We start from the raw sequence: 20402 nt of genomic DNA, 5'->3' as shown, positions 1-20402 counted from the left end.
TGCCTATTTATCAGTGCTTTAAACCCAATACAATGCAGCTGCACAACATCCTTTTTCTCCTTTTCCTGTTAAAGGAAGAGAGTAACAAGCAAGCTGTCAAACTGGCCCAGGACCAAGGCCCACCTAACTCAGCGTCCTGTTGATCATCAGATTTTTCACAAGACCCTCACAATGAAATACTTAATCCCTAGTCTCAGAGTTGTCTTAAAATACTCTCAGGAGGAACCCCTCCCACTATGCTAGGAACACACAGCGCTGCTTATCATTCATCACTGGTGTCCATTAAGGTCTAAGAAAATATTTGCTCAGGCAAAGCTAGGACTGGCAATGTCACACACTGCGCTCGTGCCACAACCACACTACTGGGAATCCAGGTTTGCGATGTTCAACCTGCACAGCTCACAGCAACTCATCCCAGAAAAACCCAACCCTCACTTCCGTGCTCTGCTACACTTCATTGGGGACCCATGATAGGAGGGAACAACACAACAGGTTTGGTGTTAAGGACAAGTATTTCCTTCATTATCTTCAATGCCTCTAGTGAGAGGCAGTTAAGAGTAGAGAGCTGCCTTGGCATGAAACTGAGGTAAAGAAGCACAGCACATGTCATGCTCACAGTGTCTCAGCAACTTGCATAAACCCGAACTGCCAGCACTGAAGCAAAGGCATCAATTGGTTATAAAACAGACAATCATGAGACCCTTGGATGTCAAAGTTTGATAAATGGTGCTGGAATTCACCTGCACTAGATACAAAGAAACACACTGAACAGCTCTTCACCCACAGTCCAGCCCTTCTCCTGTCCTCCAATATCTGTGTATCATAGATATCTGTACATCAGAATGCAACTTTACCTTTTGCTTTTTATTAGTGTCCCGTTCTGCTGGCTCTCGTATCTGGAAGCTGCTCCTACACCACTCCTGACAGACTGCTCCACAAATCCTGCGGGCTCTGCCTTGCGGCTCTGCCTGTCGACGATGGGCCTTTGGCTTGAGAAGCTCCTCTTCGCTAGCTCCCTCTTCTCCCCCAGGCTTCCACTCCCGAGGCCACCCTCTAGCTGGCCTTCACTCTCTGAAACTCCATCTCGCCTCTCCCGCCGCTCGCTGAAGTCGCTGCTTTCAGATGCGGTCTCCCACTCCTCGTTGGCATGGTCTGATGAGTTCTGGTAGGACAGCTCAGGAGACCGTCTGCCTGAGATGGTGCTCTTCTCTGCGGTGGTCAGCTTGGGTCTTCCAGGCCACTGGCTGGGCAGCAGGTTGGGGCCTCCCTCCTCAGGATTCCACTGGCCGACTGATTCCCTCTCTTGCCTGAGGCGCCTGAATCTTGGGGGTTTGTCTTGGCGGGGGGGACGCCGTCTCCTGAACGGCCTGTTCTCTATGTTCTCCTGATCTGCTGAGTAATCTTCCTGGAAAAAGTGCCTTTTGTCATCCAGATGACTCTCGTCAAAAACTCGGCTAGAGAAGGAATCCACGTGTTTATAAGACTCCTGAATGTAGTCCCTGTCAGACTGTTGCCTGCTACCAAAAGTGTCCGATGGAGAGGTGTGGCTGTACTCCTGCCACCCTGCTCCCCCACTCCTGCCTTGCCACTGGGTGGGCTCCTTACCCATGAAACCCCTTCGCCCATAGCCAGAGTTGCTCAGTCTCGGTGGCAGCGATCTCCCAAAAGCTCTCGGGGCCCTCATCTTAGGATCCAGACTACTGTGATCATCCGAATAGATTTTGTTGGACCTCCAAGACTCTTTGAAGTCTCCCTTTTTCAAATCACTGTCCTCCCGGTCCAGCACAGAACCTTCATTGCTGTTCTCTGATCCCCTCTGCCGGCGACGCTTGGGGAGCTCCTCGTATTCTGACCCTTCACTGTGCGTCTCACTTGCAATCCGGCGCCTTGGTTTGCCTCTGGGGAAGTCCTCTGGCTGGTTGAACTCCCGAAGCCCTCGCCCTCGACTGCTCCGCTGGTTGTTATAGACTCCCCGGCTGCCCACAACAGTGCCTCGCCCTCTGAAAGTGAACTCTCTGAAGCCTCTCCCTCGCCCACGCCCTTGACCTCTCCCACCAAAGGCTTGTTCCTCATCAATGAAGATCCAGTTGTTTCTTTTTGTGGGAGGTAGATCACCAGACTCTCTGGATAGCTTGTTCTCCCAGGTTCTTTCTGGCTTCTCTTCCTCCTCCTCTTCTTCCTCTTCCTCTTGAGATTTCTCAGCTTCTCGGGCAAGGCTGGCTTGGGAAGAACCTTTGTCATCCAGCAGGTAACGCGTGGAGTGCAGTAAGGCTGCAGAATCATCTGATGCATTTTCTGCTTTCTGAACAGCCACCTTCTCCTTCAGTGGGCGTGAGGCATCCTCTCCCTCCAGTTTAACCTTCTCCATCTCCTTCTCTTTCTCTTCCACCTTGAGGGCTTTCAGGACTGGTTTTTTAATTGGGCCTGATCGCCGTGTCCTCCCCATTTGCTCCTGGTGCTGACCACTGGTGTTCCGGTTCTCAGGAGCCCACTCTGTTGCTTCTTCAGTGGACTGTTTGGTATTAGTTCCTTCTTTCTTCCACGGGTCAGCAGTGAATGACTGCTCATCCCTAGGCACTTCTTCTGCAACCTCTGCTGCAGTCTCTGCAGGTTTCTGATGGTGGCCGATATCCCAGCCATTATATTCAGGCTTCTTCTCTGCTTGGATAAAATCAGGCTCTAGGGGCGAACACCTCAAGTTTGCATGGCGGTTGCCAGAAGGACAAGTTTCCTGCACGCTCTCCTGATGCTGAAACAAGAGATCTTGGCCTATCCTCTGAGAAGACAGGCAGCTGTCAAAGTCTGATTGGGCCTTCTTGTCAAAAGCATTCAAGTACTCCTCCCCTCTCTCCTCAAAGAGGTCTCGCTGGGTGTTCAGACTCTCTGGCCTTCCAGAAGAAGCAGAGTAAGTGTCATTCCTGAGAAGGATGGAAACAATAAACAAAAGAAAATCAGCTAACACAGAGCACAGCATGTCTCCAAGGGCCAAGGCTGGGCACAAGAGGTGGAAACAAATAAATAAATAAATTGGGGTTTGTTCTAAATCATGAGGCAATGAGCCAGTAAATACCTGAGTGCTGGGCAGATCTGCTCTGGCCCCAGGCTGTGGCCCCCTGCTTTGTGAAATCAATGGATGATAAAGAAAGTTCCCACAATGGGCAGTAAACTTAAGAAACAAAGGGAGATTCAGCCTCCAACATATATGGAGATCTGAAGGAATTGGTTTCAGAAAGTCCCAAAGGATTAGGAGATAAACTAGAAAGTATCGGAATTTTCGACTCATTGTTTTCTGTACCTACCCATGTAGGTGACAAGTGGCTCTCTCATACTGAACAGGCTCCAAGCTGGTCAGCCTTGACTGGCATCAGATAGAAAAACTCTGAATAGCTCAGTCTGTAAGCACCTCCACAACATAAACACTCGACAGTCTAAGGGTGCTACCAGATCAGTACTTGGCCTGTTCAAAGATATCTTCTGTGTCAACTCTACACCTGCTTTTCAGTAGGAGATGACTTATGGCAGCACCTCCCATCAACAGCATGCATGAGGACAGGAGAGTTCTGCACTCACCTGGCATGCAGCTCCTCCATGGTCATGTTGTCAGCCTGTTTTTGATGTGACAAGGAGTACCCTTTGCTCTGCAGAGGTGTGTAGCTCTCCTGGGCCCACACCGGCACAGGGTCCAAGGGAGCAGTTTTCCTTTCTGCCTGCCCTGCCTGACAGTTCTGATCTTCCGACCGACAGCTGCTCCCACCGATGGAGTCCTGCTGAATCATGGGCTTCATAATTCCTGGTCACAACAGAGTTCATACCATTAACACTAGGATCTCACAGCCAAGAAGAATTAGCAATCTACTGCCAGCTTGACCCACCCCTTCCTTCCAGGGCAGCAGATGACTGCAGCCATGGAAACCCTTCTGGTAGAGGGGAGCCTGTGCTTGGGAAATACACCTGGAATGATACAGAGGGTGACACAGCTTTCAGAGCCCAGCCTGCACGGAACACTACACACCATCACTGGCTCGGAAGCAAGCACGTTTGTGAAAACAAACCACGAACTCAAGGGAATTCCTTATACACCCTGATGTTTATATTCACACCTCTGAACATCAGTAACAAGGTAGGAAGGTGCTACGAGCACACAGCTCAGGAACTACAGGATTTCTCCATCACATTTCTTGAAGGGGGTCTATCAAGATTTCACGTGATTACAGTAACTCCTAAATTAATCCTTTTCCTCCAAGGGGCAAAATCTGCTTTTACACCTGCTAAGGCTCCAAAGCTGTTAGGGAAGATCTCCCATTGCAGCGCAAGGGATGGACAAGCAGGTGTCCTCCCTCCCAACCTCCTCTGTTCCTTCACCAGGCCTCACTGCAACTGACTCCTCCTCATCCCTAGAGAAGGTCAATCGCAGCCAGCCAGGATGCAAAGTCTGTACAGAGGTAAGATGGGTGAAGAATGGCAACTTTCCAGATATGGACCAACTGAACAGCCACGAAAAAGGAAACACTGAAAACATCTTACCTGAAGGGTGAAGGGCTGAAGGGTAGAAATCCACGGGGGTGCGACTCTGGGCCATGCGAGGGTCCATATAAGAGGGCATCATCATCCAGCGAGGATCAAAGCCAAGCATCTGAGGGTGCGGTGGGTAGAATGTCCGCTGGGGATGGGAATGGGATGGGGGAGGATAGACTTGCTGCTGCTGCCAATGCTGCATCTTGTACAGCTGCTCCTGCAGGGAAGAGGGATGGGCCATTTGACATGAATGGTCGTGGTGCCAGGAATCACACTTGCAAACTGGCCAGCCAAAGGAAAACACATTCTATGTTCTAGAGGCTCAAAAACAGATCAGATGGGAGAGTAAAGTGAATAAGGGCAATTCACTACCAACTGGGAACATGGCAGTTATCTCTAAATGCCCAGAACAGCCAGAATATGCTGCAGCCAGAATCTCACACTACTATGGGCCATACTACATGGCCAAATGCAAGGGATCAAGACTGGAGTTTGCATTTTCTCAGTGCTTCTAAGAGATACAGGACAGCTTCCTGTCACGCACATTCCCCAACTGGAACCAAATACTTCAGATGATGCTGCTCTTTGGAGAAAATGCAATTATAAGTTATTTAGTGTGCACATATATTAGTTCTACTCATGTTGGCTGAACAATTAGATAAGAACATCCTAAAATCAATTAAGACAGCTATTAATATTTTATAGTATTTCCTGTGCATCCTCCAGAGATAGGCTGACACCTTCGGGTTGTCTCCCACCTCCCGTATGGCCAGTCTACCTTCCTTTAGCTGAGGACTGTCATGATGTTAATCTGATCTGACATTTAACTTTTGCTAAAGGTCCAAAAAGAACCTACATTGAAGGGAGCTTTGTGTACTGAAGAAAGCTTTCAAAAGGTAAACAGCTCTAATTGACATGAAATACATCTATTTACCTGTCAAACTTTCCACCGTCTTTTTCTTACTAAGCTTACAACAGTGTCAGATACTGTAACTTTTTATTAAAAAAAAGCCAATCTCCTACTGCAGCCCAATAGAGACACTCTTAAATCTGAACCTGACACATTATTACAGCAAGACAGAAACTCAGATAAACGCAGAGATTATATGAGTTATCTAGTGCTCCAGAACCTTGGAGAAAATATTTCATTAATTATACCAACACTATTTTTTATTTTGTTCATTTCATGGAACCAGGACACCAAAGCAGCAATACAAGCCAGCCAAAATACAAACTGCCTCATACATACTAACAACACAAAGGATAAGAGAAAATAAAATGAAAATTTCATGTTCCTCCAGTAGCAATGACCTGTGGTATTATTAGCAAGACAGCAAAGACATCCAATTCTTTTAGTTTAAGAGCTTCTCTTTTAAAGAGTAACATTAGCAGCGTTTGCTGCTGTACATTCAAATCATGAAAATGTCAACTGCCCAGTAACAAGCACAGCCAAACATTCATAAAAGAGCAATTACTGAGCTTCCAAGCAAAAGCCGAATGTGAGCTCTTCACTAAGTTTTGCAGCAGCGTTGATTATATCACATTTCAACTGATTATTCTATGAAGAATGGCAATTAACTTTCCATTATCTGAAGCCTGAATATTCTGTCCCTTGGTTTGACTCTGCTGCCCTAAGGAGGCTCACTGCATCTGGAAGAAGAGCTGAAAAGCGTGTATGGCATACAGCACTGTAAGGCTGGGCAAGATGCAAGACACAAAGCAGTGCAGACTGGTCTCTCAGGGCCCCAGAAGAGAGTTTTCAATGAAACAGTTAAGACCAAACACATTTATGGTGCAAAGAAAGTAATGATTTGGAAGAACCTCACAGAAAATATGTTGGGTAGGTAGAAGATAAGAGCAGATGCAGAAGACCACCTCTCGGCAAAGGCAGCAGGTGGAACGAGAAGTGTGCTGCTTCGCAGCTCTCACATTCATTCCAGAAGCAGAGTCCAACCACCCGCTAACCTGTTGTCCCTGGCAAGCAAATGGCTGCCCATACCTAAGAGGGTAAGGGCACAGCAAGTGCAGAGTGAAATGGAAGCAGCTCATCCCCAAAGGTTCTCCTTTCCCGTGGCCCGTATATTCAGCTCCCCGCCACTGCAGCAGTGCTGAAGAACAGCGGCTCCCATCTTGTGCCAGGGAACAAGAACAGATGTTCACCAGGTTCAGTGCCAGGCAAAGGCATTAGAGACTGGATCAGACCTACAGCAAGTACCAAGGTAGCCACTACTGCTCTCCTGACTTTGGACAGTGGAAGGGGAACATCTCCAGCTTCTCCTGCATACACACATTTGCGAACCAGAGCTCTGCCACAAATCACGTAGTCCTAAGATTTGGCATTGCCAGGAGACAACCAGACAACCATGCAAGACAAGTCAACATTTCTGACAGCAGTGTCTATCTTTCTCCCAGGCAAGTGACAAACCTGGCCTGCCCACACCTCTCCCCAGCCACAGAAAGCCCTAACCACGATAGCTCCACCATCACAGGGTGCACATAAAATTCATGTAACCTATAGAGAGCCCTTTTACTCCTGTCAAACAGGATACATCTGTGATCAAAAGTACTGAAGTACCAGGGTAAAATCCCCATTGATCACCTACCAGCCCAAAGACAGTTGGTTAGTTGGTGCTGATGGTGTTGAGAACCAAGCAAACACAACAGTTTGGCGTGGGTCCAAAGGAAGAGGGGTGTGAGTGTCACATCTATTACCTGCTGCTGTTGCTGCTGCTGCCTCTGGAATCGTGGGGGAAGAGACTTCTGGTATTTGTTGAACTCCTGTGCTGGAGAGGGAGCTTCCCTGAGCTCCTCCTCACTGCTGCTTTGGGTGGCTGCTGCTGGGGCAGGAGTCTCCTCTTCCAGATAGCCAACAGAGACATCCTGTGTGTGAAACTCAGGGGTTGCTGCAGAGAAGAAAATAAGCCTTGATGAGCCCTGGTCATGACAGGGCTTGTGCATGTACCACCACACCACAACATACACAGGTGGAGGCACGTCCTGACTGCATTATGTAGTTCAACTTTATTATAATCATATATAGCACCTCACACACAATCTGCCTGAATTGCCTAGACAGGTCTAGGGGGCTTCGTCCATCTTGGTTTAGTGATAAATTGAGATCCCCCTCTGCCACCAGCCTTCTGCTTCAGCACTGGGGAAAAAAGTCCAGTTCCCATTAGTCCTTAAACCTGCCAGCACCTACTGATAACCAATTTTCTGATCTGTGGCTCACGAGGACTTTCTTAATATCATCATCCAATCATGAGAAGATCAAGAGACCCGTTCCAACAAGGTCTCTGCTAGCACAGCTGACTGAGCATAGATACATAAAACTGAAGAAGTTTGAATTGGTTTTAGTAGGATGGTTTTTTTTAAATGAACCTTCACACCAATCCAAAATACTCTGCAGAATACATGAAGCAGCTGATCTCGGAAATGCAACTTAAGTACCCTCTGAACACTCCCCTCACAGAAACTCCCACATGTTTCCAGTAAGAGACTGGCACAATAGCAAAAAAGCAGTTTTTACAAAGTGAGGCAAGCAACATTTCTGTACCTCTACGGAAAGCATGGCCATTCTCTTGCACAGCATTTTTCTCTGTGCTTGGGGGTCGCAGGTCTTCATTCTCTGTGTGTTTCTGGGTCTCCACACTCTTCTGAGCCAGTTTGCACTTCTGATCAAGTTGCTTCAGCTTTGCAGCACAGGCTGCCGCCCGTCGCCTCCTGGCTCTCTCGACAGCCTCTGAGATCTCAGAGTGAACAAATTTCTGCCTCAGTGGCACCTTTTCTTCTTTATCCTCAAGAGACTGCTGCCTGAGAATACTTCCCAGTGTGGGCTTCTGCCAAAGGAAAAACATTCCTCAATAAGCATGACCCAAACATCTCTTGTATCTTGAGATTTGCATCCCACGCTAAGAAAATTCCCTCCTGACTCCATCCCCTCTATCCTCACACACACAAATCCCCCTTTCGGTGCGGAGTTACTGCTATCTGGTTCAATAGCTCCGTTTTCTCGGTGTCTGACAATCCCACTGCTCTCGACCAGCTTCCATTTCTTTTCTCTAGTGGGAGTGCTATGCAGATGGATTTCTCTCCAGCTGGATATAAACGGAGAACTGATAAATTCATCAGCAGCAGCATCCCATTTTCAATAAAATGTCAAACTGGCCTCTTAAGGACACCAATGCATCTCACCCAGCAGCACAAGACCACTCACATGAATTCAGCCTACCTGGTATTCAGATGCAGAGCTCCAGCCATTCAACTTCCTCGGAGGTTGCTGTGAATCCTGCACTTTCCGGACTGACCGGGACAAGCCCACCGAGTCGCCCCAATTCTTTCCTTCCTCCACAGGGTGTTTAACATCTGCACTGTCTGCAGAGCTCAGGGACAACTGTCGCTGCCTTCTGGGATCCCAGCTGTTCCTGTCATATAAACAGCTTTGCTATTACATTTACTACTTGCCTCAAAAGGCACTTGCAGCCTTATCAAGTGGCAAAAGCAACTGACTATAACAGAAAGGAAAGATCGAAAAAACGAGAAGACACCAGAACAAGCAGTGTGCTTTTGCTCCTAAGGTGCATAAGGATTAACACCACTATTGTGCAGCAGGATAAAGGTGAGACACAGAAAGGGGAGGAAGAAAAAGGCCTGGCATCCTGGGACTCAGCTTCAAGACCCATGTAGGCCCACTCAAACAACGGCCAGTGGAATCAACAAAGTCACAGTATGAATCAGGGGGATCAAGCCTCAACATTTAGAACAAGTTTTAAAAGATCATGGTACTGTTTATTTTTATTGAAACAACTGTAGGTAAAGTACAGCCACTTCTTACCACTTCTGTCGTCCATCCTTAAGAGTTTCTTCCTCTTCCTCATCTTCACTAAACTTTAGTTTCTCAGAATAATCCACTTCATCATGAATGCCTACAAAGGCAGGATTGGAGAAGTGATGTATGAGAACAAAGAAACAGGTCCCTTGTCCTGATAAAGCTTATGCCTTCTCTGGCATTAAGTCAGAGAATGCACAGGCTTGGCATAAACTACTTGGAAAGCTGCATGTCCACCACAGGTACTGGAAATTATATGAGTACTGTGGAATCACACTGCTGAACAGCTGATCTGGTCCCAGAAGAGGAGCAGCAACCAGTCTGGGAATGGGGGCTGCAAATGAGGAGACAGCCACCAAGCTAGACTGTGTGTAACTGGATATTTCTTCCCAGCAGCCATAATGCTATCCACCTGCTGTTTGGTGTTTTCAGCTTTTAGGAGTCTTCAGATCCAATTCCTTGAGTATAGTGTGATGGAAGGATCAGAAGGATCCATTGTGTCATCATTTACACCACCAGCAATTTCACACCTAGACAGACCGCTCTTTGCTGCTTCTCCTCCCTTTGAAACAGAGCCACCAGAATATCCTGGCTATTTCATGCTTCAGGGAGGAGTAACTACTTTGCTTTACCTCCTAAGTTGTTGCCTGAAGCTAGAGAATGGAAGCACTTTACCTGCCCATCCATCATCTGCATCAGTGTCTAGTTCATCCAGCCCCTTTAGGTTCTCTGCATTGATAATGGTGGGCCGAGGTGCTCTCTCTACTTGCTGCCGAACTGGACGCGTTGGGCGAGACAGGCTGAGCCTGTTCTCTTTCCTACAGGGAAACACAAAGAATTGGTTAGAAACAGCAAACAGTAAAGAAAAGAATGTAGAGCTGGGTTTGTAACAGTGAAATCAGTCCTTTTCTACCATGCACTTGTATACAAGGGCTCCAAATTTCTCTCTCTGTTCAGCAAAGTTTCTTTCCCTTGTCTACCCAGTAGCCACTTCCTAGTGCTTACAGATCAAAGGTGCTTCCAGTCCAGGATCACACACAACTACTTCTCGTGTCCACCTTCTCTTTAGGCAAACAGTGCTTACAATCCTGCAACATCTCAGATGTTGCTGTATTTGGAGCAGAGCATTTTGGTAAAAATCAGGTTTCCTCTGTGGCTGCCTGCAGCTTCACCCATGCAACCGGATCCTCAGTCCAAATTCTTGCATAGTTGAAGGTTCATGTCACACCCTGAACCTGCCTCTCAACTGGGACAGTCATGGCAGCCTTACCCATCCTGGTCATTCATCTGGTATTGTCTGAAAGGTACCCGGGGCTCAAGCCGAGGAAGGGGGAAAGACCCTCGGTCCAGCGATCCAGGGGTCTCAGATGGCTGTTGTGGACACATCTGGAACAAGGCAAAGCAGAATAGTCTGTTTTTTCTCCTTATCACAGAAGGCTTAGCCAGATTAGGTTACAACACAAGCATGGTAGCTGCATCTGCACAAAGGGAAAACAAACATTTCACATCTGGCTGCCTAACAGGCCACGTGCTAATGGTTACCCTCTCCAGCTCTAGAGGGAAAGCACAGCAACTTCCTTGGGCTGAGCAAGGCTGTGCTACACTATTCTATTCCGGCTGAGAGAGCTGGGGTCATTCAGCCTGGAGAAGAGAAGGCTCCGGGAAGACCTTATTGTGGCCTTCCAGTACCTAAAGGGGGCATACAGGAGAGCTGGGGAGGGACCTTTTACAAGGGCATGTAGCGATAGGGCGAGGGGGAATAGCTTCAAACTGGATCAAAGTAGATTTAGATTAGATATTAGGAAGAAATTTTTGACTCTGAGGGTGGTGAGGCACTGGAACAGGTTGCCCAGAGAAGCTGTGGCTGCCCCATCCCTGGAGGTGTTCAAGGCCAGGTTGGACGGGGCTTGGAGCAACCTGGGCTGGTGGGAGGTGTCCCTGCCCAGGGCAGGGGGGCTGGAACTAGATGATCTTCAAGGTCCCTTCCAACCTAAACCATTCTATGATTCTAGCATGAAAGGTTAAACACACAACAGCAGAAACTAAAAATAGATCAAGAGAAGGATCCCTGAGCAAGCCCTGGGAACCAACTCGGACTCCAGAAAACAGATCTCAGCTGACTTCTTCAACACACACACACACACACACTCTATAAGAATCAAGGACATTACACAGCTGTGGGGAAAGGGCAACTTACAAAAGCAGGTAGCATGTCATGGTATGTAGGTGGTTGGTAGACATTTCCCATGAACTGCGAAGCCCCTTTGCGGACAGGCTGAGCTGGGCGGAGAGACGGCTCCTTCGGATCGCTGGCACTCGCTGAGGAGGGGGCTCCATCTCCCGTGCTAGAGGTCTTGCTGCCCAGCTCAGCAGGGGAGGCGGTCAGAGATGTGGCAGAGGTTATGTTCCTCCCACCGCCCTCCCTCCAACTGGTGACATCTGGAAAGGAGGTAACAATTATGTTAACGTTTGTAAATGCAGACAGTCACTCTGCCAAAAAGTCTCAAAACTCAAATACTCTGGTCAAACCCTAATTACACTGAGCGTGTAGAAAACCATCAGGGATCAAGGAAAATTTCCAAAAGCATTTATTTTCCTAAGAGACTAGCAGCATCAGCCGTTACTAAGTAATGTTGCACCAGTGGCATCCTTATGTGTCAAGAAGCCTAAATTCCAACCAACTCTGCTCCCCATCTCCACAGTCCTTACCCTGCAGAATTAAGGCCAACTAGATCATGCACAAACAGTCAAAGAGAAGCCACGTTACACCACCCACTCATTCCACTTGTGACTCTCCCTTAGCCCAGGGGGAAAAGGCCTGCTTTGCAACATCACACAGCGATTTTTATGAAACAATGTAGTAGATGACAGTCCATACTTGGCTGTCTGGACCACAGAACTCAGGCAGGGAACATCAGCACTACCCACAAATCTGTGATCACTTGCTAAGCAGCTTGCCACATGTGAGCTCATAAAAAGATAAAAGGCAATGTAGGGATGGGGTATCTGATACTACCATGAACTGGCATTCCACTGCCCAACACAGAGTCTATGGGGTTACGAGCTGGGATAAGGTAGAAAGACACAATCATTCACTTACTCTGGGGGCGGAGGCTTGGTCCTGGCCCATACGACGGATCTAAGGCGCCCTTTTCTTTGCCAACCTTGTCCTGCTCGCCAGCTGCTTTCAGCGTCGGAAATTCCTCGGGAGAGAAGGATAACAGTCGGCTTGAGGCCCTTGAACCTGCCAGACAAATAAGTGTGGGACTCAGAGAAGATCTTTCCACTCTTTCAATTCCCTCACAAGATCAGCCTGGAAACAAGTTTCCTGAGAATCTGGGCCTCCAGCACATTTAAACCCAAATTACTATCATACCAGCACCTCAGCTCACATCCAACACACTCTCAGACACTGTCACCAACACAACAACACATGTCCTCACCCAGTACTCCCACACTCTTAACTTGGGATCTTCATTTAAATTCTCGTGTTCAACAAAGTCAGAATGAACTTTCTCAGCTTACAATTATTTTTGTAAAGTACAAAATTCAGACTGAGGTAGACATAAAAATTCTGCAAGACTGCTTAGAGATGATACCCTGTTATCAAGTATTTGACATTTCTACACAGACTTCCTGCTCAGATCTCACTCTATTGGGCAAGTCTACTGTTAAGATTTCTGGCAATATACTCAGTAAAAGGCCACAGATAACGACCGAGTGCTATATGCTGTACCCTGCTCTCTTCCCCACTGCAGCACTTTTAAGATGCAGATCACTGGCCAGATCAGGCCAGGTTCATTTCTTGTCATTGGCAAATTGTCATGCTGAGTCATCAGCCACCCTAGAATGACAGCTTTCTGTCCATTCTAAAGATCTGCCAGTGACTGGAAAACAAAACACAGCAATTCTCCTAAATCCATTGTCCAGATAACACTGAGTTAGAGGAAATGGTCAGCATTATTGCACCACTAAACACTAAAAAAATTGCTTTTTTGAGAAATGTTTCTTGGTGTTGCTTGGCTAATGCTCTTTTTTAAAAAGGCATTTCAGAATTACCATGCTAGAAGTATTAGCGATAAGTACTGAACACCTCTGACAGAAGAGCCCCATCTATCTTTATCCTTCCTTGCCGTAAAGAGTTGAGAAGGATTGGCTTCTTTATGTCATTTTCACTTTCTGGAACTTGCGTACTGCACAAGATCTTCCATCTGAAGATCTCCAGGGAAGACACTGCAACTGCTGCATGTAACATCTTCAAATGTTTTCGACAGATGAGAATACACAAGGACATTTCTCAAATACACCACAAAATATCTGAGATGTGCCCAGAGTTCCGATTTCTACTGCATTATTCTACTGAACTAGAATGGCAATGAGAATATTAACAACACATAAGTGTCTTTCAGGAAGACTTCCACCCCCCAGGTCATGCTGCACAATGTAATGACTGTTAATCTGCAGGCACTAACAATTTGCACTTTAACCCCAGGCAGCATCACACTGATAAACGTTTGGTGCATTTTTTTTTCTCCACGTGCCCCTTATAAAGAAGATACAGGCATGGAGCAGTTCATAATTACTTTACTAGACCACATTTCTTCAGGATACGGCCTCAAAAAAAAATTTTACAGCAGTAATACCTAAAAGAGGGCAAAAAGCAAAAGACTTTCCTCTTCATCAGTAATACGAGAAACTGCTGTACTATCTTAGAAGAAGAGCAATTGCTCAGTGTCACTGGAGAAGAGGTGCGAGGATGGAATCACCTAAGAAGTTCTTTCAGCCAGATTTCTGATGCTTCTGTGTTTCAATTACCTTCTAATTAAGCTGCTCTTAGCCACATATGCAACTCTTTTCTTGGGTTGAGAACTCTATATTGATAAGTGTGACCTAGAATGAGTTTTCAAAAAATCTTTTAAGAACATTGTTAGATGATCAGATTTCAAAACAGGAGGTCCACACAGCAACAGTCTCAAAAAAGTACCAATTAACCAAACAAGACAGTCTTTGCACTGGCCACCAACCTCAGACAAGTACAAGTCTCTGCTTTAACATTTAGCCTTTGAGAAACACCCTCTCATCACGAGACTCATTTAATTTAGGATAAGCTTGCTCCCTCCATTTCTGCAATCTGCAGCTGTCTCAATTCTTCCAAGTCTCTCTGCAATTTCACTCGACAGCTGAATGGTTCCAGGTCTGCTCACATTAAAACAGTAGGACTGAGCTGTTACTCTCACTACAGTTTAAATGGTAGCACTCAGTGCAGCTGGAAACCACCTCCTGTGTGGAAATGAATGCATTTGAAGACATCTAAACTCTCCATTTATGTTAACACTGCTTCAGGATCCTTAGTCAAGCAGAAGCCATTAGCAGCACAGTGACTGAGGGAGACTTAACAGAAATGCCTCAGCCAAGGCGTAAGCAAGTGCAGCTTCCATCCACTGAACACTGTAATACCCTTGGACCAAGGATGCTGTGTACAACCTCCCTGAGGCCTCACTTTTGACCACCTAATTAGGTGAAGCTTCCCATGCTACTGGCCAGAGATGCCTACATGTCCTGTCTCTGATGTCTCCTCTTCTCCTTTCTTCTTTTCTCCTAAACCATCCCTCCCCTCTTCCACTCTGCTTTCTGCACACTGCTCTGGGCTGATGGAAGATGCTTAGGAGGGGGCAAACTTTTCTCTTCTTCTTCAAAACTTTCAGCTCCCAGAACTCCCTGCTGCTTCCCAAATGCATGAAACATTCTGCTTCAAGATGGCGATGAGACATTCTGTTCAAGCGGTGTCTTGCACCGGCAGACCTGAACAGATGCAGTTGCATCATTCCAGCCAACACACTACACAGATTGAAAACAAAGACTCATATGGCCTCACTGCACTGTAATGAGGACAGCTGTGTCCCATTCTGCACCAGTCTAGACAGGGAGGGCAGGAAGAAATGGAGTCCACCCCATCACATGGCTGTCCGGGAGAAGCAGGCACATACCCAGCTCCATTTCTGTTTATCATACTCACCACCTTCTTGTCCTGCTGGCTTTCCATTCAGCTGTGCCCATGACTTTGGTCCACCTGGCACTGAATTTGTACTCTGAAAATAAAACAAAACACAAAAACAACCCCAACGCCCACAGATCAGTGAAGTCTCATGACTGTTTCTCAGTTCCTGGCTGGCACCTGCTACAGTTCAGGCCTCTAGATCACCCACACATCATTGGATATCACAGGTCTCCCCAACTTCTTGCTGGGGCTAAAGCTGCTCCTTACTCCAGTGTACTACGATGCTATGGCAAAAATCCTCTTCTCTGCCCTGCCCCTCATCTCTCCTTTGCTCACCTTCATCAACTACTTCCTCAAGCCATTCCTCTTGCTTTCCTCCCTCTAATCAAGCTTTCCCTTTGTTCTATTGCATTTTCCCAAATGGTCCCTCTTAATCTTCTAGGTTTGTTCCATGCTACACCTCAGCTTGAAGGCTACCCTACTTTCTCATGCATTAACCACTCTTCTCCGCTTCAAAACATAAGTCCTGTCCTAATTTCCTTGAACCTCGAGGGCTGGGAATATTTTTTTTTCTTTTTTTTTTTTTTTCCTCTTCTCGAAAAGTGTGAAATCTGCAGCACAGAGGGGCCAGGTCCCTGCACTCTCTGGGGAAGCTTTCTTACTTGCCAGTAGGTTTTTCAGGTCCTGACACTGGCTACTTCTCCCACATGACCAGATCTCTTCTTATCAAGTCTCATCAGGCTGGGAGCAAGAGCTGGATCTGTTGTCACCAAGCAACACTTGAATTAGACCCAAAGTAAAATAGTTTATAAGTGCTAACCAGCCATCCCACATTCCAGCCATTCTTTCTAGATTGAAGCTAGACTTTCTGCACACACTTGAAAGGTACAGATGGAACGTGCACAGAATTATATTCTAACTGCAGCACAGCATTCCCGGGGCACAGTAACTTGGGAGTCAAGATAGTAAATTCTACAAGAATTGATTATACAGGAACTGTTCTGTGACTTGCACTCTGCTGATTCTTACTTGTGCAAGGCAATACAGACAATTAAAGAAAACCCTCAAGCTGCCTGGGGACATGGGAAGCAGGATGGCAGTCACAAAGACCGCTTGCACTTACCTCCTGACTGATTGACTGTGTCGGCTTCTGTAAATTGGAGACAGATTTCTGCAAACCCTGCTGCGGCAGCGACTCCTGCAGCTGTGCAGCCGTCGCACTGGAACTTAAGAGAGACAGCAGAGGTGATATAAAAGGGGAAGGAAAGCAAAAAGACAGGCAAACAACTCTAGCAATATAGCAGTTGCTAAAAGATCAAGCTAACGTTGGCTCTACACTGGCATAGACAACAGAGAACTGATCACTGTAAGGTCCAACACATAGCACAGCAGTGCACAACTGCTGCTTCCCTGACAAAACTTCACAGTAGTTCTACCTACCTCTTTTGGTCTGACTGATCCTGCTTGTTTGCCCATCCTGTACCGTCCTTAGGTACTATAATGATGTTGGGGTCGTTTCCTTTGTTCTCAGACTTCAAGCTAGGCAAGTTTGCAGGAGGTGGCATGCGCCGGGCAGCAGCAACTTTCCCAAGACTCTGTAAGCCATGTCTAGGAATAACTAGTGAGAAGGAACAACGGCAGGTCATAGAGGGCTATATCCTGCTAGATAAGTAACCTGAATTAGCATGTTGTGGCTGGGTGCAGTCCCAACAGAACTGTAAGACAAGCAGCACCACTGCTGCTAGGTCAACATACAGGTCACGTCCCACAGGACCACAGTGAAGCAGTTGTCTGTTGTAGCAGCTGGCTAACAGGCAGCCTCCCACCACAATCAGGATGGAGAAAGTAATAATTCTCCCTAACAGAAAATGCCCACAGAGTCTTTTAGCTACCTGTGCAGATATTCCTCTTTCATTCCACCAAGGAGAAGCAGCATTGCCATTTCACAGCTTGGGGAAATGGCCATTAATGTCCACTTCTTAGCAGACAGACTGGTAATCTAACCCAGGGGTCCTGAGGTCTAGATTTTCCAGCTCTACCCACCAAATCACATTTATTAAGCTGGTATTTTATTTTCTTTGGTTTTCTACTCCCACACCAAATCCAGAGCCAGTCCAGGTATTGTTTCAATTTTTTTGACCCCACCATCTATTTTTGGTCACATCTCCACTGCAACTGAGGTTCTATCCCAGAGGCCTTCACTCCTTGACTCTCACCTCACACAAGGTCTGACCAACTTAAGGCACTTCAGTCAGCTTAAATGCCTCATCTTGGTATAGCCTAAGGCCCCAGTAAGGCTTTCACTCAAGCTTAGAACTTGACCACTTTTCAGCAAGGACACAGGCTAGACGAAAGGGCCAACAGTCCCCCAGCTGGTTTGCCTTAATTCCTCCATGTGTCTATCGTAACAGCAGCACAAAGAACCACAGACATTTTCCTTGAAGTCCTAAAGGAACACAGGCTTAGACACCAGCACAAACAGCTCTGCATCCCAGCTGCTTCCCACTGGGCATCCTACCCACAGGGCCAACAACCTGAATTAGCTCTGCAACAACACACTTGGAACATCCCAAAAAGAGCTTTCTGAAGGCATTCCTTACCTGTAGTTCTGATAGCTTCTATTGACTTTCCTTTATACTTATCAAACAGGCTGAGAGTAGAGTACTTGCTTTTCCCATCCTTTCCCTTGGTTATTTGCCCCAAACGATCGGACATTGCGATGAAATGTCATCTAGTAAGGAAATTTCTCTGCGCCGCTCCCGATCTGCCTTTTAATGAGAGAGAACCAGGGAAATGCCATTAAATGCATTATTCAGCCACAGACAAGCAAGAAGTAAAACACGCACAACTGCTAGAACTGCAGATATTCAGTGAGCAGACACAGTAAGTTACAAGGTTTTAAACCCCTCCTCTTCAGTCACAAGAAGCTTCTGGGATTTAAGATTCATAAACTAAATGAAAAGACCTGCAGAAACACATTTGTCACAGCATCATTTTTTTCTGCCACTCCAGTGCTGAAAGAGGTGAGCTTCTTTAATTATGTGGTCAACATAGTCCTTGCTTTAAAAGAGTAAGTCTAACAATAAGCAGCTATGCACAAAAATTCCTAAACGTGAGTGACGTAAAAGCACTGTATCTTATTCCACAATGGAATTTACCATTGGGTTTCCCACTGAAGCACCAGTAGCTGGATTTGTAATGTTTATGATTATGGTTCCACACTAGCCACAGTTAATGACTTGTACCAGCAATTAATGCTTTGAAAGTATCACCTGAAGGCAACAGAGTTGTTTCTTCAAATTCCCATTTGCTGACCATGAAAGAGAGTTAAGGAGTCCAAACACTGCTCAAATGAAACAGGTTCAGACCCTTGAACCTGTGGGTTCAGTAGTTCTACTATGAATCCTGAAAACACTTCATAAAAAAAGATTACATTTCTCTGTTGCTGGCACCTTCAACGCCTTTTTTTAGCTGCAAATATACTTTTCACAATGGATGTGCTTTGTTAATTTTTCACTCTGATCTTTGCTGGCACAACATGCTATGATTAACACCCTTCATGCAGGCATTCTCTTTAGTTTCACTTTTTGGCTCTTGGAGCTTAAGACAAAGCTGAAACATGGGGAATGCACACACTGCTGAGGTCAACTTTTATGTCAGAAAAGAAACTTTGCTTACTTTCAATGGATCTTTCTTTTATTTTTTTCAAGCATAATTCTCTGTTCTACATTTTCTCAAATCTAGGCGTTTAATCTAACCTTTTCACACATATTTTAGATTTCCAGATTTCTTGTTGTAAAGCCTCCACTTCAAGCCTAAAACTGCTGGCAGCTTTATTACACCATCTGCTAGGTCCCATCTTAGGGCTGCAACTCTGTGTTGGAGTAACAAAACACTATACATATCGGACCTTCCCAACCTTCACCCTTTCTGAAACTCATCCATCTGAAAGCAGGTTTCAAGTGCAGTCAGAAATCACTCTTTCTGAAAGAAACTGTATCTGACCAGAGGCTACAACCTCCCCCAGCAATGCCGTATCAAACATGATTTCCAGGTAAGAGGATTAGTCCATCACGCATTATGTACAAAATAAAGCACAGACCACAAGCAAGTGGGATACAGCCAGTTTGAGAATGCACTGCCATCTGCAACTAGCCGAGTGTAGCCCATCCAAAGGCTGCTGCCAGGGGGCAAGTTTCTGACCAATCAACCTGGCACCACGCAGAGTTCATTCTTGCATTGCAGGATATAAATCAGGCCTGGCAGGAGCAAGCAGCTGTGTGCTAGGCAGCAAGCACACAGCCAGGGACAGAGGAAGAAAAGTATTTTCTGTCACTCAGTAACAGCACCCACAGGATGCTCAGGAAAAACACCAGGCTCCACAAGAAGCCCCTCACAGCCACCTTTGCTGGACCACCACATGGGGCTGCAGCACAAAGGCCTGTGGAGGCAACAGGGCTGGCCGGTATTCTTGAGGCACCTTTTCCTGCAGAGTAGCAAAGTGATCTTTAGCTCCAGTCTGGTTCAGTCTTTGCTCAGATGGTCACCATGTGCCAAAGAAAACAACAGCTCCTCCCTCATTTGCCCATTTCCACCACATTTTATTAGTAGGACAGACATAAAAGAGAAAGGGAGAAAAAAAACCACTGATTAGCACGGACTTGGCAGGAATGTAAAAGCTGGACTGAGAACAATGACTTGTTTGAATCGGCAGAGTGGTGGGAGCCCTGGACCACGGCAAGTAGCAGAGGGTGCTGCACACCAGCCCTCAGCTGTGCTGGCAAGAACACAGCCACCTGCTTTTACAGGTACATTGAGCACTACATTTTACAGGTACGTTGAGCCTAGCGGAGTCAGCCTGGCTCAGGGTCTACCCACACCACGTCAATCCTGTACCAACCTCACACAATCTCAAGCAATAAAATCCACTTTGAGGTTTAGAAAACTCAAACCAGACAAAATGAGTAGGCACTGGGGGGGGAACCACCAACAAACAAACAAAACCTACCACATCAGGTTTGGGAGTTAGCTGGTTAACAGAATATCCCTGAGTTCCTAAAA

General features: G+C 46.5%; 1 protein-coding gene across 1 annotated transcript in view; it reads right to left on the bottom strand.

Annotated features, from left to right (window-relative positions):
- The window catches only part of PRRC2B (proline-rich coiled-coil 2B), a 33368-nt gene extending 15259 nt beyond the window's left edge, over positions 1-18109 (bottom strand). The window contains exons 1-15 of the mRNA XM_009892228.1: positions 17942-18109; positions 16782-16959; positions 16465-16567; positions 15360-15432; positions 12444-12587; positions 11541-11782; positions 10614-10729; positions 10019-10161; positions 9350-9440; positions 8747-8939; positions 8072-8354; positions 7228-7418; positions 4525-4732; positions 3571-3790; positions 855-2918 (exon numbers count right to left, since the gene is read on the bottom strand). Coding sequence (XP_009890530.1) covers positions 855-2918; positions 3571-3790; positions 4525-4732; positions 7228-7418; positions 8072-8354; positions 8747-8939; positions 9350-9440; positions 10019-10161; positions 10614-10729; positions 11541-11782; positions 12444-12587; positions 15360-15432; positions 16465-16567; positions 16782-16959; positions 17942-18056 — 4364 coding nt within the window. The 5' untranslated portion in view covers positions 18057-18109. The remainder of the gene's footprint in view (positions 1-854; positions 2919-3570; positions 3791-4524; positions 4733-7227; positions 7419-8071; positions 8355-8746; positions 8940-9349; positions 9441-10018; positions 10162-10613; positions 10730-11540; positions 11783-12443; positions 12588-15359; positions 15433-16464; positions 16568-16781; positions 16960-17941) is intronic.
- Positions 18110-20402: the final 2293 nt, after the last annotated feature.

The sequence above is a fragment of the Charadrius vociferus genome, unplaced genomic scaffold (assembly GCF_000708025.1).
Source record: "Charadrius vociferus isolate BGI_N301 unplaced genomic scaffold, ASM70802v2 scaffold549, whole genome shotgun sequence".
NCBI lineage: Eukaryota > Metazoa > Chordata > Aves > Charadriiformes > Charadriidae > Charadrius > Charadrius vociferus.
The sequence above is the reverse complement of the archived record's forward strand: the minus strand, read 5'-3'. Positions and strand labels throughout refer to the sequence as shown.